Here is a 25,769-nt window from a genome sequence, read left to right on the forward strand (position 1 = left end):
AATTCTTTTATTGTACATTCTTTTATGCTCCAGTTTCTAGATGTGGAAAGCATTAGAGGAACCTACAGTAAATATTGCTTTCACTATTTTTCAGCTTTGTTGTCATTGCTTTTTTTTCCCCTTGATTTTCAGAATTGCAGAAGCGAAGTAATTTTTTTCATCTGATTGAGACATCAATGTTGGCTGTCAGTAAAATAATAATCACATAAAAGCCCTGTTCATTCTAGTTTTGAGAGAGTAATTTCAAAATCTCCAGGCCCTTTCTCTAATTCTTTTAAGACTTCCCTGTTCTGAAATGCTGCCCTGCAAGGTTGGATATTTTGCCTCTGGCTGCTGACTTTGACACGGATACCAGAGGTCACAGTTTGTGTGCATGCTTTCTGTGCTTTCTGCTGCAAGACATTTTCTTCTTTTATAACCAGAAGGGAAATCTCATGATTGCAGTATCTTACTGTTCTGAACTTTTCCTTTAAACACTGTGTGTGTAGGGAAATAAGTTCCCAAATAAAATGAATGGTATCCTAGGACTTTGAGAGGTAAAATGCATCTTCAAGGTTTTCTGTTTTCACAGTGCTACCAGTCTTCTGTCACCTCTTCCTTTTCCCTCCCTGGGCTGTAAGCATTTCTCTCTCAAATAATCTGCAGTACACAGCAAAAGTTTCTTTTTCTCAGATATGTTGTAGATACTGGAGGAAGATTCATTGTCCTTGTATTTAATTCCTTCTTTTCAGCATTTTCATGTGCGAATTCACAGGTTGGAGTCCAGAGACAACCACATCCTCAGTGCAGTATTATAAAAAAAATTCCTGAATAAGATTATGTTATAAACAAAAAACCCAGACCAACAAAAACCTCCCTTGCAGTTGTGTTAGGGAAAATGTTCTGTACAAATGTCTCATTTGAAAAAGATCGATAGTAAGGTGTTGTGATGGACTAGACAAAGTGCCATGCAGTGTTTCTCAATATTAACAACTAAGTTACAATTGTGTTGGAACCGAACAGGACAATTTATGCCAGGGACTTGACTTGAATACCTAAGTCTTATGCTTTCTTGGCCCAGTGCCCACTTGTCAGTCATGCTTAATTTCAGTTGTTATGAGACACATTTCAGAGCATTCTATGCAGCTATATTTGGACTTAATCTGTCCTTTCCCAACAATAACACTGCTCTGTATTTACTCAAGCAATTCCATGGAGAAGGCAATAATCAATGAACATGTAGGATTGTCAACACCAGCTGCTCAAAAATCATGAGATTGGGTTTAAAAACTTGTCAGTTTATTAATATTTTGGTACATGTCACATTTTACCACTTCTCTGTCATGCCTCGGGCTATAAGGAACATGCATAGATGAAAGTCACCTTTCACTTGATGAGTTTTAGTAACAATTTTCATAAGTAATAAATGCCAAAAGTTGGAAACTTCTGTGTTGTAATGTGCTGAAGATATAAACTGTTGGAGCTCCACCCTCAAATTAGGGCAGAGTGATCTCTGGGTACGTGCTGAGGCAATACTCTTTGATAGAATGCAGTAAATTCATGCTGCTCAGGAAGGAGCAGGAATAACAGAAGTTTTTCCACCAGAGGATCCCTGTTTCCTACCAATTCAACAGCTGGTGCCTTCAAGTAGCAGTACTTTACACCTAAGCATCCTTGTGAGAGCACTAGGCACATCTTGTGAAGTCTTTTGGTTGTGTTTTAGCTAAGGATGTGTCTAAGATGCAGAGCCAAAGAGTCATCTCCTGGGTTGCTCCTGGGCACAGTTTTCCATGGCAAGGAAACTGTTGTAGCCTTTGGCTGAGTCTCTAGACTAAGTGAATAGGAAACCAGGACCTTGCAGTGTGTCTGCCATAGCCACTCAGACAAAATACAGTCTAAGAAAAGTCTGGACCTGCAACTCTGGTGAAATGTCTGAAGTTCTTTGGATCTATAAATGTAAAACAAAAGTTGTCCACTGTGTTAGAGAGGAGAAATTGAAATATAAGGAACAAAACCAGACATTTTCTCCAGATATATTCAGCAGAGAAGCTTTAATCAGAAAAACACTTTTGGGGTGAGCCTTCAAGTCATACCTGTGCTTAGGTTTGTATCCCTGAGCAGGCTTGGAGCTCACAAATGAGATAGCATTTTGGATGAATCTGGGCTTCATGGTTGACTGTGAGATGCACTTAAGTATCACAATATACTTCACATGGTGTGGGTATCAGATTCTCTGCATCATCTCTTTCATTCTGCACATCACTCCTCTTCTGTCCACTCCTTCCTGGAGTATTTTTGGAGTAGAGTTACTCCTGTAAATACAGCCTAGTAAATTGTGGAAGATGGGATGCAAGGGATGGATTTCCTAGATCCTAATACGTGCCTAGAATCCCTTTCATAGCTATTACCTATAAGCTCTTCTTCCAAGTACTGCTGTGGGATAAAGCCATTCAGAGCTGGCTGAGCTATCACTATACTCAGGCAAAACATCTTGGTTTTTTGATTTATTGTCAGCAGGCTGTATTCTAATGGGTTTCTATTTGACTATTCACAAAAAAAAAAAAAAAAAAAAAGACATGCTTATGTTCAGTAATACCAATGTCAGTTGTCTGGTTACTTGAGAGATCTTTCTTATAGAAAATATTCTTTATTAATGAATCATTTAACATATCAGATATAACATAAAAATTAATTTCTGCCATGAGATCAGTGTCTCCTACATTGAAAATCATGCACAGTTTTGATGACATTTATTTTTGAGGATTATATTCTGCCAGCAGCAGGAACCATTACTCCATGATATCTTTCAGCTGACAGTCTCCTAATTATCTTTCCTGCAGCATCCTGTAGTCTCAGTGGCATTCTGTAAGCATGTTCCATTTATGGATCAGTCTCTTCAGATGGTAGTGTAACTCATGTTTCAGGAAGTCTTGAAGGTGTTTTGATGTGTCTCCCCTTTGCCTTGCCACATGATCAGTGATGGCTTTCCTTTGTAAATACTCTGTCTGCTGTTGTATACCTGTCTGTTCTTTCTTATTGCCATCAGCAGAGGCATACTGTAAAACTGGGAGTACAAGCAGATGAAAGAACTATCTAGCTCCTTATCTCTATACGCATTTCCCTGCATAGGAGAAAGAAGTTTAGAAGATCAGGTTACAGCGTGGGAGAGCACTGGTAAAGTCCCTTGTGAGAGGAAGAGGGAAGCTCAGTAACAGCTCTGCTGGGAAGAGCACTGAAGTATGCTGGAGTGAGTAGAGTAACAGCAGGGAAAGCTGAAAGGAACTGTTCCTGAGCCAAGTCCTTGCACACATTAAAGGGTTGCAGAAATAGGGAGCCCTCCAAGCAAATGCTGCTAGCAACATCTGCCTCTGCATTGTGCAGGAACTTTTCTTTGGCAGAACACACACAGCCTCACAGAGCCTATAGATAGATTGGGGTTCTTCATACTGTGCTTTGCATCTCTATAAATAGATTCCTCCCAAGGAAGACATGACCTGTGTGAGTGCAGGTGTCTGTAGGTGCATGGAAGCACTTGCTGACCACACAACATCTGAGTGAAAATTTTGTTGGAAATGTGTCTTTTGACAATATCCTCCTTCTTAAAGATTTTTCACAGTAAATTTTGCTGAACCATATCTGGCTCCCTTGTCTTGCGTAGGTTCTGTGATGGCAATTGCTCACAGAGAGTTTCATTTGGCTCAATATGTAGCAGCCTAGGCTTTTAAAATGGGAAAATCTGAGTTCTGTTTTCACAGGGAATATCAGAGCTTGCAGTACCATTGGTGGGGCAGGCATGTTCTTTTTTAGAGTGCTGTATCCTATTCTACAGCCCGAGGGAGCTGAAAAGGAGTGGCGAGGAGGTGTAGAAATAGAGATTTGGCACCATGATTTTACATGCTTTTTGCTTTACATACTCTTGATTGTTTCCCCTTCTGACAGTTCTCTTTTGCAGATTTTGCAGTGTGGATCTGATGTGATTATGCTTTCCTGAAGGATTCCCCATCTCCTTTAGGCTACAGCTTGTTGCTCACTGTTCAAAGGCTGAAGGAAAATGCTTCTATGCATCCTCAGAATTGCTGGAGGCACCACTTTGACTCCATTAAACTGCTTGTCCTAGATCCAGTTGCCACCAAACAGACAGTGTGAGATTATTATAATTTGAACCTACAAACTCAAGCTTCTTAGCACTTGCTAAACACTTGCCTTGTAATGCAGAGATTACACTAACATAATAGGAACCCAATTGCTACAAATTCTCTTTGCTTTCACAGGTTATTAAATTAATAGAACCATGTTAGGAGAGCTTCAGGGAGAAAAAAATTGACATGAGCTCAGCTATTTGGAGCATGGTGCTAATAACCAAATTGTGGGTTTGATCTCTGTGCAAGCCCCATTCACTTAGCAGTTGGACTTCATGATTGATGTGGGTCCCTTCCAACTCAGTATATTCTGTGATTTGGTGATTTGGAGATCCACATGCTTGCCTTCCAGGAAAGTTTCATGGGTAGAGACAAGGGAAACAGTCTCCAAATGCTATTAAAAGCACTTTATTTGAGATCTCATATACTTTCAGTGTAATCTAAGGGCTGACATTGATTCACACATAAACTAGTTTGAACTTTAGGACAATACCTATGTTTCCTTTTGTTCCTTTTTGGATGACATCAGTCTTAAAATTTAAAAACCTATCTTAAAATGGGTTTAAAAAAAAAAGAAGAAACCATAAAATATGATTTGCACATTTCTTATATAAAGAGGAAACAAAAGACCGAGTTGAGAGTTTATGAATTACTACAGGTAAATAAGTTCAGGTTTCTACAATGGACTTAATTTTTCCTCTGAACTGTAACATTCAAGCTGAGTATCTTTTAATTCAGGTGAACTATATCTCATTTGAGCAGAGAAATTTCTTGTGCTTATCTTCTTGCTCCAGTCTCTCAGAAAATTTATGTTATTTTAGCTGAGCTTTTGTTTAATTCTCTTTTTGAATAGCAAAATAGTCCGTATTGCTTGTAGTAAATTCTTGTTTAAAATAGTAGGAGAAAATGAATAAGGATGTCACTTTGAAAGCCAAGTTAGAGATTTGAGCACAGGACCATTTGCTGCATATGTTACTGATAGCCTTGGAGCATGAGGAGTTGGCTGCCATGGTGCTGGCCACAACTTGAGTCTGTGTAAGCAGCAGAAGGTTGTGTTTGGCTGTCATGATTAAAGGCAGTGTAGGGGCTCTCCATGCTGACATGGCACACTTTCATGGGAGTTTCCAGTGGTCATCTCTGAAAGGAAAGAATGTGATTTTTTGGGGAGGTATTAAGTCAAAGCCTTCTGTTGAATTTTGTGTGCATTTTGAATTGTTGCCTGCAGAATTCAGTCCCTGGGGCCCCTTAGTGTGGATGCCTCATGCTTTCTGGGAGTCATTAGCACTCCACAGAAACGGAAGCAACTTCTGAGTGGCATGAGACAGTGCCAGAGTCTCTTTCATTGTCCTCATCTGAGAGACTGTATCTGCACAGAGACACACTCAGAAAAGCTTTAGATGGGAATTGTAAATCATAAATGTTGGTGATACAAGTTGTTGTCACAGTGTGTGATCCAAAGAAATAGGTGAAAGCTTTTTCCTTAGCAAAGAAGGCAGGTATTAGTTGGTTTACACTTGCCATGTATGAGTGGTCTGGTGAATTGCTTTTTAGCATAGGTCCTTGAGGGACAGGATGCTCAACTTAAATATGAATATACTTATAGCAATGAAGGTCGGAGAGCAAAGAACAGGCAGGATGGGATGGCAGATACGTGCTTTAGTGCAGCACAGAAGACTGCAAGTGTGGCCAGCAGCAGAAAAAAAATGGGGTAACTAGTAAAAGGGTAAAAACCAAAAGGTGAAGAAAAAGGAATGGAAAGTGAGTCACTTAGAAAGGACTTCATTGCAAAGAGCCGTTTGCACTGCTTGGTTTAATATTTTTGACCTCTCCCTATCCATCTGCTTTATTTCCTTTTTACATTAGTCTTCCACCTGCTTTCCATAATGTTCCTGTAGCTGGCATGACAATCCTGAACTCTTAATAAGGATATGTCTCCAAACAGGGAACATAAATGTATTAAGTTGTCTTACCTATATTAAACTGGTTTCTTCAATACAGCAGTGGAAACCTAACAATTTCTAAGGTTGATAGTTGCTTTGAACACGACTATTACATGCTGGTGGAATTGGATCTGCCACTGAAAGTGTTCTGTCCAAGCCTGGCCAGTTTGTTTTACAGGTTCTTGGTAGAAATAGCAGTTTAAAGTAATCAACCAAAAAAAGCAAGGAATTGCAAATCTACAACTGCAACATCCCACTGGTAATGCAGCTCTCAAGTCCATCCTGTTGGCAGAAGCAGGTGGCCAAAGGCTGATAGGTGACATTACTGCAGAGTTGAGAAGGGATTTGAATGGCCTGTGGGATGTGAAGCACCAGGGTAAGACTCTGGACCAAGAATGGAATGAGGATGATTTAGAATATTTTGTATTGCTTTGTAAAAGCTTTGCTTTGCATGACTGTTTTTTCCTACCATACGTGACATTTATTGTGGAGGAGGAGAGAGCTTTTTATCCTGCACTGAGACAGAAAAATGCATGGATATTTATTCTAAGCTATCTAATCTGAACTGCATTTCAAATGTGAATGGGAGTCTGTATGAAGAGAAGGCAAAGGTAGTAGCAGCCTTAGTCTGTGGATGTTAATGTTTAACCTTGATGCTTCTTGAGTGAAGATTAGTGAAAGCAGAAAGGTTGAAGAAAACAAGATAGAGATGCTGAAGATGAAGTCTGCTATAATAAGGGGAGCAGATGAGTTCATGGTCCTTGGTCTTGTGTTGAGGGCAATTTGGTACTTATATTCAAGACTTTGCCTTCCATAACCCAGATGACAAATAGATTTTCTAAAATAAAACAAAATTCATCTTAGCTAAATTACATTCACTGCTGGTAACCTGGCTCCCTTGAAGAAGATTTTTCCTTTCAGACATACCTGGTTTTCAAGCCTCTTGAGTCAATGGAGAACAAAAGGCTGCTGTGACCTATAGGCTGAGTTTCTATCAGAACCAAAGAGGTAGAGCTCAAAGACACTGCACCCAAAGGCAGAGATACTCAAGGAATCCATATAAGTTTGAGGGCTATAAGCAAGAATCTCTGGTAGGAGGCCAGATCTGTATTTATTTTAATTTAAGTAATTTTGTTAGCGACGCCTTTCTTTTCTGTTACCCTCTGCACGACTGTACTTAGTGAATACATTGTTGGGATTGTTTTCCTCTTTTAATATTTAATGGCATCTGTATAATAGAATCCTTTTATAGCATTGAGGATTCAAGATGCTATCTTAATAAATGGCCCCAATTTTACTAATTCATAACATCTCATCAAATGTCATCAAGTTCAAATATTAAACCCTAATGACAGAAATCCTCATTAGGCACTGTGCTGTCTTGGCACAGCCAGTGCAGCTGTCAAGGCCTTTAGCAACAGAGAGAGAGAAAACACTGTCTTCCAAGTGCTGTGTTCTCTGTGATGCTCTCTAAATTGAGGAGAAAAAAATGTATGTCAACACTTAGTACTTAACAGTATATCAGGCTCACTAGATAAGCTACACTTGTGCTACAGAGAAATGCCATCTTGCCTGCTTGTGCTGTTACATGCTTTAATTCATTTTTCAGTATTGAATTGTAGGGTGTTGGGAGCAGCACTGTAATTTCTGATCTGTAGCTGTCGAGTTCTTAGTACAACTGGTCCTCTCTGTGGCTTTTACTTACTACACTATTGGTAAAAAAGCAGTGCAAAAAATTTAAAGCAGAGTGGAGTATTTCTGGAGTGCATGGGTAAGAATTCCAATACTGAAGTTCTAGATTTCCTAGATTTTCATGATCCTCTTTAGTGTTTTCTTTTTTAAATTCTTTTGCAAAAAATATTGCAAAAAAGTGTATAAAATGTTCCCCAAGGCAGAAAGAATCAATCTTCTTTTGGAGAATTCTATGCATTTACAGTTGTATCAGAAATTGATGGAAGGTGTGAGTGCTGAGCATGTCTGCCAAACAGTAACTGTGTTTAAACATTAAAAAACCCCTTCTGCTTCCAAATATTTTAGTAGTCCTTTTAGGAAAAAAACCCTTCAAAAAATACTTCTATGATTATGTGGACATCTGCTTTATTCCTTCTGCTTCTTCTCTGTCTGATTTTATGTAAAATATTTAAAACTAAAAAATAACAGAACCTCATGATTTCCAAATGAAAAGTCTGTTCATTCTCATAATAATGCAGAGGATTGATATCAGGATAGTTTATAATTCAGTGATCTCTTAAAATATTCAACTTTTTTTTTTTTTACAAGAACATTAGTTGTGAAATACTTTTTTTTTAATTTTTGGAAGTACTTTTGAAAGGGCTGTATTTAAAGCATCAACAGAGTATCTCAGATCCATTACAATAATGCAAGGATTGCAATGCTGAAATTTCTGGTTGTGTTGACATTCCAGACTGAATACCATGTTGATGTTTGGGGTTGGTTTGGGGTTCTATTTTTTAATATTAAAAAGATTCAGTGAACTTGAAGCCAAATTCAATCAATTTTTCCAGATTAATTTTTAAAAATAATCCTTGAGGAGTAATATATGTGTTACATGGCTGCTTTTCATTTGTTTTGACAGTCCATAATTATGATAGATCTTCAGTTGCTGAAGAATAATCCTGTGGATGTTTAACTTTCATTTTTTTGTTTCAAACTTACTTCTGGATCAAATATTGAAATTTTATATTAATTAAAATTCCTGGGCTGTAAATGGCAAACTTCTCAGTAGCCAAAAATCGTTAAAGAAAAAGTTTTTGCAGAAGTACAGTACCAATATGAATAGCCATAGAATTCACTTGTTCAGAAGAACACATTTTATAAACATTTGTGTTTTGAGCACTAGTCCATGAAATATGGCAACAAGACCAGCAAATTTTATTACATTATTTTATCTAATTAATTCTTTATTCACATAAAACCCTTCACATTTATTACCTTTTCAAATTATAGAGTACATTTTTCATTACAGATAATCAGACAATATATAAAATTAGGGATCTGTGAAATGATAAACCTTTGCATTTGTAAAGAATAAAGGACTCTAAAATGTGTGGTTCCAAACATTTGTATTTTATTAATTTGACCAAAGATTTATATTCTTCTTCTTCTGTGGCTCTTAACATTTATTGTCAAGCAGATTGTCAGTCTTGATTGCTCACTGCAGCTTGTTGGTGCCTAACCTGTCTGTTGTCTGAAACACACTCCCTAATTTGTGTTGCACTTTTTTACAGTGAAACCAGTGTTTTGTTGTTCCTCTGTGTGGGCTGGGGCAGCTTTTCAGCTACTGGAAGCTGTTATAGCTCTAGCAAAGCTGGAAGACTTTTCACACTGAGTCTCTGTATTTTAAACAGGTATCTGTTTTATATAGCAATTTTAATTATCATCACATATCCTGACCTGCATATTTGCCTTTATAAACAAAGAGCAGATAATGAGAGCCAATTTCCTTTTTTTTTTAATCAGTAAAAACTTTCTTATAAAGCAGTATCTTTTTTTGCTATCTATAACTTATTTAACTTTCCAGCAAGTGTCTTCTTAGTAGCTCATCTGAAATAATAATTCTAAAACCTTCAAGTGATCCTGAACCTCTTAGGTGGGATAAAATTCAGAGCACAGCAGACCTTGTTCGTTGTGCTGGTTCCCAGGAAACTGACACAGGGTTTGGCTGCTGAATTGAGCTGGCTGGTGTGTGCATTTGTCCACTTCCTGGAAGGTGCTCAGATCTGACAAGGGTTTTGTAGTTGTTACCCAAAAGGGAAGAGACAAGTGTTTTGAACCCATGAGGACTTCAGTTTTACTTTGGAACAGGAACAGCAATTCCTTTACAGGCACGAATTGCATACATTATATGAAAAAAACTGTGCCTTTTCTTTTAAATACATGGATATCAAGATAGGAACTTTACATCACCAGGATTTTAATCTTTCTCAAACTTGCTGCTATGCACACCAGTATAAGCCACTGTACAATAAGAATATCACATTTTATACAGCTCATCCTTATGCTGATAAGACTGTTTAATATCATCAGTCAGCCAAACTAATTTTTTTCAATATTGTTTTCAAATTTTACATCAAGGGAAAGGATAATCTTCCATTCATTGTGTGTGATATTTGGCATGATGTAAAACTTTAGAAGGAAAATACCCTAGAGAGCTTTCCATTTCAGGGACTTCATTAATGATGAAGTACTTTTAAGTGACACACAGTACCTTGAAGGATTACAGCCAATGTATAGTTTCCAATAAATATGTCCTAGGGTTTGAACCTAGTATATAATTTATGATTAACCTTGGCAGTTCAAAAGTCATTGACATTGGCTTCCATTTTAGATGAACCAAAATGGTGGATAACAATTGTACAAGCTGTCTTCATTTATTTTTTTTACTCTATTTGTGTTTCATCTAATTTGTTCCAGATGTGAATATTTCCAAGAGAAACTGCCCATCAAATCTTTTATTGTATAGGGTTTCAAACATAGAGAGATTAGAGATGAGCCAGCTTGCCTTCACTTGGCTTTTGGCTTTGAAATGCTGCACTTTGAAATAGAGTACCGCACCTCATGTCTGCATAAACATGGTTTCCAGAAAATTTTATAAAACAGTTTTAGCTGTTTTAAAATGTGCTTATTTTTGACTACACATATAATTCATATTTTGTAAGTTTTCAGTAAAAAAACACTGGTCTCTTGAAAATAAGATGACACACATTATTAGAAGTCGGGCATCCTAATTACCCTAGAAAATTCTTATTTAAGGCTACCATGAAGATTACTTTATTTCAACTTGGTTTGTAAGGAAAATAAAGTCTACACACTGATAACCATACAACAATAAAAAGAGAAAGAAAAAAAACTAACCCAAAAAACCCACAAACAAACAAACACCAAAAACCCACTGCAGGATCTCTCCTTTGTGGGCTTATATACAGCAGCTTGAAAATATTTTATTATAACTCAAATTAAAAAAGAACATTGGGTCATTCTGTTCACATTTTGCCATATAAAAATTGAACACAAACTGTTCAAAAAAACATAGTAAGACTTAAGATAATCTCCACAGACTTAGTCCTTTACACAGTTATTTTCATTAGAATTATGTTCTAACACTGGGAAAGGATTCTTCATCTAAAAAACACTTCATAAAGGATGAAACATTTTGTTTGTATACCATATATAGCCTGGATCGTTGAAAACTTCCTGTCCTTAATTGCTTATGCAAAAATGATTCATGGTACAAATTGGTATTCACAAGTTATTATATGCATTAATTTATGTTTTTCCTTTGTACAGGCATCTAAAGATTAGATTTATAGGTTGTGCTGAAACACATTTTATTTTGTCTTGAAATCAAGATTGCAACATACTTTTTATTCACATTCTGTATAGATTTTAGTATATTGTCACCATGATGACGGTTTGGGCGTTTTGTGGGGGAGGGTTGTATCTTAGAGCATTGGTTTGGTTAAATACAATATGTGGACAAAAGACAAAGTAAGTTTGAAGGAGTTTTGTGGCAAACAGTATTTTTCCCAAGCATTCAAAACAGCACATGAAAATCTGTAGGGCTAAGTTCTTACGTGGGGTCTTTAACCTATTTTAGCTAAAAAATAAATTAAAAAAAAATTAAAAATTGGAGCAAAAAAAAAAAAGCAGTTTTATACTTAGAAATGGTTTTGATATTGTCAAAATAACTTTTCATTAGAAGATGAAAATGTCATTTTCTTCAACATCTATGTTTGGATTAAAGTCTGAAATTTTAATTTTGTCAAGGAGGAAATTTTCTGTGAGGAATAAAAAAACCCCAAACATTTCAACTGACTATAATATATAATATATGCAGGATATATATAGGTACACATGCAGGAATACAGAGCCAGCAGCTCCACGGCTGTAAAACATCTAAGTGTCTCTGAAGTCACAACTTGCCTAACTAACATCAGCTGTGAATCTCACCTAAGGAAGAATTTTTGCTGATCTCATATTCACCTCTCTGTGGAATGCTGGAGCAGGTTTCTGAGCAACATGATTTTGATAGAAAAGGCATAAATATATAATAGTGTAGGGAACTACAGAGCTAACCTTTGAACACACTAGTGGCAAGAAACAGAGGTATGCCTGTAACAGCACTCAACAATGGAGTCTTGAAGGGAAAGTCAAGCTTGTCTGTAAGAAGGCTACTAAAATTCTTTCCAGGTCTTCAGAAAAATTGCAATGTATTTCTTAAGACTACTTAAGACTAAGACCACTTAAAATAATAATGACTCTTTGAGGTCTCAGGGAAGAACCTTCAATATATTGGTTACTGATCAATGTGGCAGGTTTATTTGAGTGAGCAATTCCAGAGATGTGTTTTCTAGGTGGTACTCATTTCACTTCTAAAGCCTTTCACAGTTACAGATATAAAAGATAAAAGATGCCTCTACAGCACAGTAAGAGTAAATGCAGTATTTTCAGGCAAGCACACAAATTTCAGCTGTGCTGATGACTCTGAACTTCCATGTTAGCATGAAAGCTCCCTGTTGATGTTTATTGGTACCCAAATTTATAAAGCTGTACCTTGCTGTATTTTAATATCTAACTGCACATTTCTATATAGCAGCATTTCAGAATTATACTGAACAATGCTATTAAGCAGTACTACACAAGAAATGTAGTGAACTATATTTCAGAACCTAACTTGATTCATTTTCATTTTCTAGTAACGTTGGAGAATACACCATTTTGCCAAGTGCAACTCACACTTCTATATTTTACTTTCTTTGGTATGCTCTGGGCTTTTTACAGTTGTTTTTAAAACTTCCATTGAGGTATATCCTTCAGTAAGGATTGCAGAATTTAAGATGATGAAGAGTGCCATCTGACAGGGAGCAGGTACTCTTGTTTTCCAGTGCTTGCTCCAGGCCATTTCAAATGATGAAATCTTACAATTTGTCTTAAGAGAACTCTCACTATGATATCTATGTTTAAGATATGTGGGGCAGGGAGGAGTTTAGGGAGGGAAAATCTGTGCTTATGAGAATGTAACTTTAGGTGGATGGAGTTGAGCTGAATGTATATAAAATTTGGAGAGTTCCCCCACTAACCTACCAGGAAATATATACATATCAATCCCTGATTTCTTATGCTGATCTTTGTAAAATACAATACTTGCTTCTACTTACAGCTTGGTTCCAGAGAAGAAATTAATTGTGACCTAAAGAAGTCCTTGCTTACAACATTCAGAGGTTCACTTCTTGCACTTCTTTGTGAACTCTCAAATTCAGAGAAATGCCACTGACTTGACTGGGTTTACAGAAGATTTGTGTGCTTCCTCAAAGATCAGAATCAGGCCTCAAGGTTTTTTTTGTCCTACAGACCTATATTCTTCATCTTTCCTGAGTCACAGAACCAGCTCTACTGTCAAAAGTAGCAGTGATTCTCCTTCAGCATATAATTTGGTTATCTGAGTTAAAAGTGAAGATACTTCAGGCAAGAAGCTATCAATGCCTCTGTGAAATATTTAGATATTGGAATATTTGAAAAACTTCTGCTACACATTGCTTAGAATGGTTTACGATATAATTACAGGAATTACAGATCTCAATGTTACACCCATTTTTTTGTTCTGCTTTTTTTGAGGGAAGGCAAACTGAACACCAAACTGGTCTGGTTGAGGACTTCTGAATCCTCTTTGGTTAATTTTGTTCTCTCAAATTTGAAACATCATTCCCTCTCCTTGCAAGGTGCTCAAGGCAGATGGCCATCCTTCCTGTCTGAATGGTGACGGGCTTTCTCCGGGCTGGTGAGAATGTTGCTCCACAGGACCATCCAGTCAAGGAGGACACGCGAAGGGACCTTCCACCGTTCTCTTCTAAGACAAAGCTTAGCAAGTAAGTACAACAGAATGCAAGTTGGGTCAATTTAGGAATTCAGCAGAGAGGCTTCTACTGTACCTAGCAGATCGGAACTTGAGCTCATGGTAGCACTGCACAAAGCTGTGATAAATGAAAGTGATTGGCAGGGCTAATAAAACGATGCCACTAACCACACAAATTCCTCCAAGAATCCTTCCTGGGACAGTGATGGGACACATGTCACCGTAACCAACCGTGGTCATCGAGATGATCACCCACCAACAAGCAGCAGGAATGCTGGCATAATCCTTATTCTTTGTTCCCAAGTCCAGCCCATTTTCAAGAAGCTGTGAAAGTGCACTGAAAATTGCCATAGCAACACAGATAAAGACAAGTAGCATCACCATCTCTCTGTAACAACGCTTCAGAGTCAGACCAAGTGTTTGAAGGCCAATGAAATGACGGGCCAGTTTAATCACCCAAAAGATTCTCATCATTCTTAAGACCCTCAAGGTGACTCCAGCCCTCTGAAGCTGTGAATTTTCCCCTGTGAAAACTGTCATTAGAACAGAGATGTAGTAAGGAGTAATTGCCAGCAAATCAATGATGTTGAGAGGTCTTCTGACAAACTCACACTTGTTTTTGGAGACGATGAACCTCACAATGCATTCAGCAGTGAACCAGCCTATGCAGATAGCTTCAATTATCCTGCCAAAAGAAACAAAGGACAGCATTTATGCTCTGTGCAAAGTCTTCAGGGGATGTTTTGTTTGTTCACAGATATTACCAAAGTGACACTTAGACTTTCACAGACAACAAACAGAAAGCCATGCCATCCTTATCCTGCACCTGGCACTGGATTTCAGCAATTAACCTGAGGATCTAGAGAGAGTTTGAACAGATAATTGCTAAGAACTCACTCACTGGTCATTTTCTTTGAGTTATGGATTGCTACTAGTCATAGTACTGGGCAAATATGCCCACAAAAACTGGAATCCTACAGGAAATGATAGGACATCAATGCCAGTGTGTAACCATATCTAGAACAGCTGGGTTTGGATTGGGTTTTTTTTGCTGCTGTTGTTGATTGAGTTTTGGGGGATTTTTTTTTTAATTTCTCTAAGTCTGTGAGGCCTGATCCACTCGGGAATGCCAAGGGTTGTAGATCAGTGAACTGTCTGGTTATGAACAGTAATGTATAGAACCAGACTGCTAAACTAAAATGGAAGTGCAGATGGAACAGGCAGATATAAGTATTTGCATTGGATGATTCATGCATATTAATTCTTTAGGAACTAACCTAAACCAGTCTATCTGATCTGCATCCCAAACAGGGGCTTACCTGCAGTCAGACCTATACAGGTATTGCCACTAAATACAGATGGTATTTTATTTTCAGTATTGCATCCATAAAGTACTAAGCTTGTATCCTTCCATTTACCACTATGCTCTGCATTACTGAATTTTCTCTTTTGCTGTAAATATAAGTCCACCTGAACTACATTGCAGCAAAAATGCAAGGTAAACAGATGTTAAGGTAATAGGCAAGATCCTCTTCTTGCCAAATGCAGAAGAAATCCCAGGAGAGGATTCAGTATATTCTTAAATATTTTCAAGTCCCACTGCATTGAATGAGATTTGAGAATATCTCAACTTGAAACCAGTGGAAGGCAGAAACAGGAGATAAAAATGTTGTTTAAATATTATTTAGTAACTGTTGTGCACGTGGTCACAAATCTCCCTAAGATTCAGACTGTGCTCACTTTTTTAATACATGAGGGCATGGAAGCTAACCTTCTCTTCATTTCTCCATTTATCTTTTTAACCAACAGTTTAAACAAAGAAAAAGCTCATCACTGATGCCTGCTGTTATCAACAGCTCTGAAACCACACTGGTGTGAGATCAGAGACTCAAAAATACTGCCAGGAAATACAACCAGAGTTTTTCGCTACTGCAAGGACTCTAACAAGGTAGTGTCTGTTGAAACATTTTGATTTGCAAGTGAAAATCCAACTGTCATTTCAAACCTAAAATTTTTCTGCCCTAACACATCTGCATAATTTCTTACCAGTTCTGAAATCTATTGTTAATAATAAGATAGTGGCCTGTTAGAAAGACAGTATTCTCTAACTGATGTAATTATAGACTCTTTAAACTAACTTTTTAATAGACATTTTGCACACTAAAATTTTGTTTATTTTTCATTAATTTTAAAAATTAATTCTCTTTAATTTTAAGCTAAAATTGGAAGAAACAGTAACAGTCACTTGGTGTAAAGTCATAAGGTACACTGTTATTTTAGCCACAGTAAATTTAAATGAACATAAATTAATTACTTAAATATTTAGTCAGATAAAATTGGACCATATTTTTCTTTTCTTTTACAAATAACAATGGAAGTTCTGAAAGCAAGTGGTCTTTCTTCATAAAGGGCTTTGACAACACTAGTTCACGTTAGCACCTTTTGATGGAAAGACTTTTGAAATTCAAAACCAGTTTGCTCTTAAGAATTAGGTGTTCTTTCAAAAATTAAGCTTTTTGAAAATTCCTTTATGTTAGAAAAAAATCAAGGAAAAAAGCTTAATGGGTAAGTTTTCTTAAATCCTTTTTTACTTATGGTGAGGAAATCCCTATGTTTTCCCCAGTATAATCAAAGAGCAAGATCATGGTAGGGACAAACAGATGATATCTGAATGCACTTATATGTTGTCTAGTTGAGATCTCATGTAACCATTAAAAGAGGATAGAAAGTTACAGCCAGGAATATTCGACAATTCCAACAGACTATTTGTTTGCATTTTATGCGATTTCTCTGGTAGTCATGTCTGTCTCCTATGACATGAGGCATTTAAATGAAAAAGAAATTTGGTATTATACAATTTAAAGCTTTTTCACTTGCTATTTCCTCCTGATGCCCTGATAATATCAGAAACATGACTCTTCCATTTTGCCACCCCTTAGACAGGTTATCTCTGTGTTGAGATTTAAGGAAGTTAGGTCCTGATTGTTGTGATACAGTAGAAATTTTCTTCATGAATCAATATCGATTCAGTGGTCATATAACTTTGGGGAATAGTTGTACAAGTAAAAGTCCATGAAATATGATCAGTCCATTGCTTTACTCTGGCAGTTCCTGGGACAAGAAATACTGTAAATCAGATATACTTCAGTAGGAAGGACTGAAGAAGTACTTTCTTGTAGAACAGATTTGAAGTGAGCTAAGGAACATCATTGGTGCAAAAATGACAAAGCGAGATCAAGGCAGTGGGGGATACATTAATGCCATTTCATTTTAGCTTGCACTTCCACTTCTCCATTTTGCATCCATCCTTCTTTCCCCTGGCTGGGGAGAAGATAATGAAGGGTGTCCCTTATTTTTTTCTTTCTTCTACTTACTTTTCAGCCATAAGTGAAACATTTTTCATTTTTCATTTTCCTCTCTTGTCACTCCGTTTTTGCCTGTGTAGATGGATTTTGGCAGTACTGGTGAATCATACAAAAATGAGTGCTTTGGTGAGAAAAACTAGAAACCTCTGGCATGTTGGGAAATCTGGAGTGCTACATTCTACATTTCCACTTTCAGATCAAGTCTCCCTCTCTTTGCAGTGACTTATCTCTATAGTTAACCTTATCAGTGGATAAATAACATCTAATAAGGAAAGCAATTTTAACAGTTAGTCCTTAAGAGAACTTAACAGAGTATGAAGTTAAAGCCACATAAAAGGCATATACTCAGAAGACCAAAGTACCTGTATTTTTCATAATCAGTTCTTAAAATATTTTCTGCATATTCACAGGACAGACTGCTTTTATTGCCTATGTCTGGAATAATGCTGTATTAAAATCTATAACTATATAATTAAATAGTGCCCTAACTATATAATGAAATAGTGCCTTTATTTGGTAAAAATGTAGTACCTACTTTATAAATTTCCATCTGGGTTTTTTGTTAGTTGGGTTTTTTCAGTTTTAAAATAGCTGGTATCCAAAAAGGAGAGGGCGAATCAAAAACAAAGCCATGAAGTATTTCCTTGAAGATTCCTCACAAATTTTACGAATAATCACAGAAAATACTAATTTTTATTCAGTTACAGTCTATTCCTGCTCCAATTTACTGTTCATTGTCCCAGACCAAAGCACACGAAAGAGTTTTTCCTCACAAAATTTTAAGCTGCTTGGTGCTTAGCAGTCTTTCAAGATTGCTCTAATGAATCTTTTGTCCATAAACAGAAAATCAAGCCTTTGTTAGCCTCATTCCTACTGTAATCCCACCACTGTTCGGTTTTCTGTTCCATATGATAACTTTCACTCAGAATAAGCTACTTTATGTACAATAAGTTAAACCATTTCAGAAATCATCTTTTTCAATCACTAACAAGTTTAGTTTGTTATTACTAAAAAAGAAAACTATGTGGTAACTGTCTTAGAATTTCAACTTAGCAATATTCTTTGCCTCAGCTTGCCAATTCATATATTTTCAATATCCCCTGGTGAGTTAGCTGAAATCAAGCCAAAATATTCCTTAGTGGCGTTATTATCTATTAAGCTTGTAAATAAAACATACACAGCAACAGGACACACGAGGAAAACAGATGATATGATTAAAGACAGTATATGACAGGATTAAAGACTGTCAGCACTGATTTGTTAAATTGTTGCTAAAGCCTATTTCCATGTAAAGCACATTAAACCGGAAAAATGTCCAAACAGTAGCTAGAATGATCAAATTCCTGCTCAGGAAGACTTCTTAGTGATTTCAGCAAATGTTTGGAGGTTTTTAATCCTTTTGAAATCAAGGGCTTCCTTCTCACTACAAACTGTGGAGTAAAGGCTACAGAACAGCCGACTTCCCTGAATTAAAAACCCTGCTGGCTTTTTTTTCCCCATTCTGCCCCTGCTTTGGCAGAAATTATATGTTGTCATGCATTAAACTCTTTGTGTGGGAGGCTGTAATGACCCATACTCCCCAGGGAAGGGGCAAATCCCTTTCACAGCTCCAAGTGGAGACCTGGATACAAACATCTTGAGCCCTGAGATCCTCAGCACCTTTACCCTCTATGTTGAACATGACTGCCACCTAACCCTGGTGAGTTTAAGGCTTGGCTGTGCCCAGGCAGTGATGTACATCTGTTCTTTGTTTCACCTCTATTTTTCAAAGAACTGGTAAATTTAATAGAAGAATCCATGCCTGTGTTTTTAACCTAGGCCCTTGGTTCCATTCTTTACCCTCAGCCCACTGTTTTAACCTAAAATCTGCAAAAATGTGATATTCAAGTTAGATCTTGTCCAGGAAAGGAGTTCTTACTCCTTTATTTTGAAGAGGTGTTAAGCATGAACATTCAGGTGTTCTGAAATTCCACTACTATAAAGAAATAATATTTTTTGTATGTCTAAAATTCACATGCAGTTTTTTAGGCTGATATTTTGCAAAGATTAAAAAAAGTCCACAGGCTCTTGATGAGAGATGCTGTTTGGAGAAACTACCGTGTTTATTTGCTTTTGCTTAAGAACACATAAATCATGTAGGCTTGATAAGTCAGTGATTATTTCAGTACAAACCTAATCATGATTATCAAGTGGAAAGGGGACAACCATCTCTTCTTCGTGCTAACAAGCTGCTTGTATTCAGCATTAGAAAAATAGTTTTAAGGCAGGTAGCTAGAACTGTGCTGCCAGTAAGTCAAGCAGCTTCAAATGATTTCCTATTACAGGCTTGAGAAGCTCTCCCTAGAAGATTATGCTCCCAATCAGTGCATGGACAGGTCCCTGAGCAGAGACTCACAGTATGCATCTGTTGGCACAGTTCAGAGGACAGCAAAGATGACTTGAAATTGCCAGAAGCAACAGAAGGCATTCCTGCTGTCTGCTCCTAAACTCTGCAAATCTAATGCAAATCTTTGGCTCCGATAAGTGGAACTTGCCAAGGCAGGGAATGGAGCAAAAATCTTAGAATGAAATAAATTTAATAGCTCATCCCTCATCCTGAGAACAGGCCTGGGAAGGGCAATCCCTCTGCAATCAGGGAATTGTATTTCAGTGTCTGTAATATCTGTCAAATTCCGAGGTGAGATTTCCCATCCCTCTCTCCTTGAATAAAGCTTACTCCTGGACTTCTCTGTTGCCTTCTAAAGCATGTTATCCCAAAGGATCAGAAATAGCCATGGGCTGTTCATCCTTTGAGAGCATGGTCACCCTGAAAAGGCATAACATCATAGTGGTTTGTGAAAAAAAGTTTGGTGGATTTAATTCTTCTTCTGCTGAAAGGGTGTTCATACGTGGAAAATTAATACATCTGGTGTTAGCCGGCAGCCCCAGCAGCCCTCACTGCAAACCTCATTTTTTGTAGATGCCAGAATTCATGATCCCCTCACTTGCTGAGATGATGTCCAGGTAAGCTGAAGGCACACTGCTGGTCAGCTGCTTTCAGTACAGCTGTCCAAAGCAGTTCTGGGAATGGTTACCACGGGAGCCAGCCACAGAAATTGTCCATGTGGCACCTTTCTGACATAACACACTGAGGCAAGGGCAGGAGGGCTTATTGTGAGATAGTGAAAATATCAGAGTTGCTGGGTTTCCTCACCTCCGTGGCTTATGCTGAGCTGAATAACCGACTACATCCAAATCTACAGATCAGGCATTTCTAGATTAGCCCATTCAATTTTCACTCCTAAAACTTCTCAAAATACATTTTTTGAATAACGTGCAATTTTTGTACTAGTAATTACAGTGCCATGCAAATCAAAATTCACTTCTGTACAGCAATAAGATAACAATCTCTCTTGGGGAAAAAAAAAATTGTATTACTATGTTAGATAGAATTTCTTTATTTTGATGAGGAACACTGCTTAATAAACAAATGACAGAATTTGGTTTCAAACTTTTAAATGTGTCAGAAAGAAGTGGATGGATTTTTAAAAACCTTCTCACCTAAGAGGGATTGTATTGCCAGAGTATGCAATCCCAAAAACTTCCATAGGATTTCTGTGGTCAGGTTTTCAAATAAAATCATTTAGCTACTTAAATTTTACTAACCCAACTATTTTTAAATGAAATAACTACAAAGTAATCATAAACACATAAGGGCAAATAAAGTCAGATGACAACTGGGCATGTTAGGTCCAATGCTATGGCACATGTCAGTAGTGACAACTAAACTGGACAGCTCACTTAAAAGCAGCTGTAGCCAACACACTCTTTTCCAGCTATAACAGACTTTTTAGAAATGAAGCAGCATGTGCAAAAGAGAGGAGTGGCTCCACCTTGGTGGTCACCTGTGGACAGAGGGGCACACATTTGTGTCTGTTTTCCATGTGTTTGCCATCAGACTGGGATAGGTTCCTGTGCAGTCAGTACATGGTTTAGATGACCCAGCATGTACTGGTGTTTATACTTTTCTGACATTGGTAGAAACTTTTCAGCTGGTAGAAACTTTTCTATTTTTTTGTTGCAATAACATGGAGTACTACAGCTAGTACAGAAGAAAATCGCCCCATCGTTGGTAGTTGTCCTGCTTCTAAAAGGAGCCTTCACTGCCCTGGGAACTGTTTGTCTACACTGCACCTACAAGTACTTAGGACCTCATCCTTCTAACACCTGGTGTACAAGATGCAATTGTTCAGAAGAGTAAAATCAGAATCTTGAAGACAAAGGCACTATGAAAGAAAAATTACACATCCTATGCCATGTTCCTCTCCAAGCTGAACTCTTTCTTGCAAGAGAAAACTTGGGGTTGATTCCCACACCATGAAGACATGAACAAAGACATGACCTATGTGGTTAATGCTGTTGTAGTGTTGCATCTATTTTCCCATGCCTCATGGGAGTATCTCAGCAATTTGCTGCTGTGCAGAGGTCACCCACAGCAGCTCCTCTTTGAAATAACCTTGCTAAGCTTTTAACTGGAAGAGCCTTTAGGATCCCCTTTTGACATATCTGAATCTAAGCAGGAATCAACAGCTTCTCATGCTGCATCTGCTTTCTTTTTGTTCATACAATTAATTCTTTGGCTCAACTACAATGAGAAATACAGGTGCAGTTTTCCATTAAGCTAATGGAAACTACGAAAATACTTTCCAAGGAATTAATCTGGCTACTAAGATATAATATATCACATTCCAATTAACTCTATGGTAAAAGATGATGATTTCATAATGACAAGGCTGCAATTTCATGGTGGTGCCCTTTTAGAAGAGCAGAAGCTGAAAACTTTTTGTTGAATATCCTGTCTGTTTTTTAAAAAGGGAGAAGCTAGCAAATACCAGAAATGTTTACTTCTTTCTTTATATGTCAGTCTTATTTATGGGAGAAATTCTACCAGACTGGTCTCAATTTTGTTCTCTAGGGAACAGGGAAGGAGAGAGAGGGAACAGAAGAGTGCAAGAGTTGCATCAATGTAACTCTAATCTGAGGTCACAAGAAGATGGAAAAGGGTTTGCTCTTACTAGTAAGGCTCAGGATTGAGCCTTATACCCCATGCCCTGTTCTCTGCAACTGTTTTGCAGTGTTTATTATGCTTAAAGGAAATGTAAACATCTGTTATATTTATACACTGGGGTGCTTGAATGATGCCTTTGCAAGAGCTTGATGTACAGTTTGATCATCTCCTGTGTTCCCCACACAGAGAATCTGAGATGTAAAGGGAGGAGCGGGAGTAAGGCTGTTCCCACATCCAGGATTTTACCGGAGCACAATCGTAACAGGCGCTGCATCTGCTCTAGCAGAAGGATCTGTACGAATACATGCAGAGTACTTTCAGGATTTGTCATTTCCCAAAGGAAAAGACAAGGGAATTGCATTCTTTTGGGGGATTATTTTCCTTTTTTTTAAATTTTCTGTTCACAATCGTAAGGCATAAATTGATTTCTGGAGTGTCTGAAGTTCTCTGTGTGGTCCCGTGTCTCCTCAGAGGGGTCAATAAGAGCTCCAAGAGCCTTCACGGAGGGAGGCACCCTCCCTGCGAACAGGAGCCGTACTCCGATGTCCCCTGCGCTCCAGGCTGCCCAGACCCGAGCCTGGCCCCGGCCCCCGCCCGTCCCCTGCGCTCGGGGCCGCGGTGCCCGGCAGAGCCCGGGGGAGCCGAGCTGCGGAGCAGCGCCACTGCCCCGACAGACACCCCGACATCCCCCCGCGCCCCAGCTCAGGGCCGGGCTGTCCAGGCGCGCAGACCGTCTCCGCCGGTGGAGGCTACAGCCACGGACAGTCAAGACAAGGGGCAGGAAGGACACACTGGACGGGACACACGGGGACCGGACAGCGGCAAAATAAAGGATCCTCCTACCCTGAGGGCTCCCTCACTGACTCTGCTGTGTACCTGCTCTGCTCCTCCACGCTGCGATTCTCCGGCGCCCGCCACTCGGGCAGGGTGCTGGCGCACAGCACCACCATGGACACAATGACGAAGAGGATGGAGACGGTGGCCAGGACCTGGGCGGCCACGGAAGACGTGGGCTCCTCAAAAGTCCTCCTCATCCTCTCGAGCCACTTCCTGCCCTCGGCTCCGGGCGGCCGCCGGCCCTTGCCCTCGGGGCCGCCATTCGGCTCCTCCGCCGCGTAGTAGGTGAACGTCTCGGACATGCGGTCGTCGAGGCGGCGCTGGCAGCAGTAGTCGAGGTGGGAGCCCTCCAGCCCCCAGTAGATCATCTCGTTGTAGAAGGAGAGCTCGCACATGTGCGGCACGAAGCGCAGGTGGCCGTGCCGGACGTACAGCATGATGAAGCCGAAGGCCTCCGAGTGCCTGTCGAAGAAGTACTCGTTCCGCTCCCGGTCGTAGTCGTCGCACACCTCCAGAACGTCCTGCTCCGAGAGGCAGCCGTGCAGGCGGCTCACCCGGCGCAGCGGGAAATCCTTCAGCACCTCCCGGGAGAAGGAGTACCGGGTGCCCCCGACGTTCAACACCACCGAGGGACCGCGGCCAAAGTTCATGGCTTGGGCGGCAGGGAGGAGGGGAACGGCGGGCAGGGCAGGGCAGGGCGGCGAGGCGGGGGGCAGCGCGGGCGGCAGCGGCTGCCCCGGCTCCGGCTCTGCGCGCACCGCTGGCGGCTCCCGCTCGGCGACGGGGCGGGCAGCGGGCGGGGAGGGAGGCAGGGGGGGAGGGACAGCGGAGAGACGCGGGCGCCCCGGCGGCCGCGCAGGAGCGCAGGGGGCGATGCCGCTCGCAGGTGCGGGCGCGGCTCAGCGCCGGCGGGCGGGCGCCTCCGCGGGGCCCCGCCGGGGCGGGAGCGGGGCCGCGGCCGCGGCCGCGGGCATGGCGGGGCCGGGGAGCTCCGCGCCCGGCGCCGCTCCGCTGCGCTCCGCCGGTGCCGGCGGGCGGGCGAGGGGCGGTGCGGCGACGGCGGGGTGGGGACACGCCTCCTCCCCGCCCGCGCACACGGAGCGGAGCGGGACTCCCGCTGCCCGCCGCCCTCCGGGCACCCCTCCCGGCACAGGTCTGGGCAGCGCCGGGGCCCGCCGGTCCCGCTGTCCGCCCCGCCAAGCGGCGCTGGCTCCAAGTTGTCCACTAAACGCAAGTAACACTTTGTGGGCGTTTTCCCCCGCTCAAGGAAAGCTCGAAGTGAAGTGTGTGAGCAGGATGGAGTTCGCTCCTTGTTCGCGGCAGCCGACGGCCAGCGTCTGTCTCTCCCAGCTCGTTTGTTTGCCCGCCGGGGTGCCGGGCGGTCCCGGTGCCCGGCAAGGGCAGGGCGGCGGCGGGCAGCGCTGGCCGCAGCGCCCCGGGCTCCCCTTCTTGTCACAGCCCATCCGCCCCGGCACATCCATACAGGGACACTCTTCTCTTTTTCCTCCTCAGATAGTGCATGGACCCCAGGGAGAGTCAGGTGCAATAGGCAATCTTCTTCCCTGCTTCTGCCCATGCTGGTCTCAGGTCTCTGCTCCCGCAGCTTCCTGTGTTCCTGTGTCCTGCACCTCTTCTCAAGATTAAAGCAATTATTAGCTGCTCCGACCCTGTCTGCACTCTAAAGCTTCGATTTCATTTGGCTGCATCCAGTACAGGGAGTTAATTTCCGCTATTGACGGGTTTTGAAATTCATTTTTTTTATTTCAATATGACAGTTCTCCAAAGTGAGGTATTTTCTAGGCTCATTAACATCTGGAATATCTTGGGCTAAAAGCAGGCGAGACACAGCTCTCACTTTCAATGAGATGCTTCCAAGTTATCAGGAGAAAAAGTAGGGAAGTATGTCTTTTCCAAACCAATGCCAAAGATTAGTCACTCAGGGTTTTGTCTTTAAAAGGGCATCCAGGTTAAACCAGTGTTTTCCTATCCCCGTTCTTAGTCGCTCTAGACGTATGCACTTCATGGGTTGTTCTTGCTGCCAGTTACTTTATCAGCTGAGATTTCTAAGGCACATTTAGGCGTATCAAAATAAATGAATAGTCGTCTAATTGTGTAGTAAAAATTGAGGGTTTTTTTTAAAAATGAAAATGGTATTAAGCGCTACTATTTTTAAGTCTATTTGTCATCTTCTAAAACATACTTCTGGAGAGACTGTAGTGAATGTCCCCGTTCCCAGCGGGAGAATCCCGCGGTCTCTGGCTGTCCTGCAGTGCCACCACGAGAGGGCGCGGTTAGTCGCTGTTCCCCGTTTGTTTCCCGGTTTTCCCGAGAAACCCACCCGAACTCCGAAATGCTGTCAAGTACGCGCACCAGCGTGTTCTGGCACCGTACGGTCTTTTATGATGTCTGCTTAGTCACGCTGATGTCTGTTTTCATATGGCTGGAAAGGTTTTTCCTTCCAGCAGCTGCGTGCATAGAACCATCAAATAATTTCCCTTGGAAAAGACCTTTAAGACATCGAGTCCAACCATTAACCCCACGCTGCCGAGTCCACCACTAAACCATGTCCCGAAGCACCACATCTACACG

At 40.4% G+C, this 25,769-nt stretch overlaps 1 protein-coding gene across 1 annotated transcript; it reads right to left on the reverse strand.

Moving 5' to 3' along the window:
- Positions 1 to 10,979: 10,979 nt before the first annotated feature.
- KCNG3 (potassium voltage-gated channel modifier subfamily G member 3) lies at positions 10,980 to 23,872 on the reverse strand. Its single transcript, XM_054279757.1, has 2 exons — positions 23,187 to 23,872; positions 10,980 to 14,616 (listed from the first exon to the last, which is right to left on the reverse strand). Exons 1-2 carry the CDS (start codon positions 23,828 to 23,830, stop codon positions 13,971 to 13,973), a joined length of 1,290 nt encoding a protein of 429 aa, XP_054135732.1. The 5' UTR covers positions 23,831 to 23,872; the 3' UTR covers positions 10,980 to 13,970.
- Positions 23,873 to 25,769: the final 1,897 nt, after the last annotated feature.

This window comes from Melozone crissalis, unplaced genomic scaffold (genome assembly GCF_028551555.1).
Source record: "Melozone crissalis strain CALT ecotype California unplaced genomic scaffold, PUWL_Pcris_2 ptg000027l_1, whole genome shotgun sequence".
Classification (NCBI taxonomy): Eukaryota; Metazoa; Chordata; class Aves; order Passeriformes; family Passerellidae; genus Melozone; species Melozone crissalis.

Excerpts from the sequence above, each read along its gene's own strand:
- KCNG3 (XM_054279757.1), bottom strand. The coding sequence starts at position 23,830 with ATGAACTTTGGCCGCGGTCCCTCGGTGGTGTTGAACGTCGGGGGCACC. Across the intron at positions 14,617-23,186 it reads TCAGTGAGGGAGCCCTCAGG|GATAATTGAAGCTATCTGCA; the intron begins GTAGGAGGATCC and ends TTCTTTTGGCAG.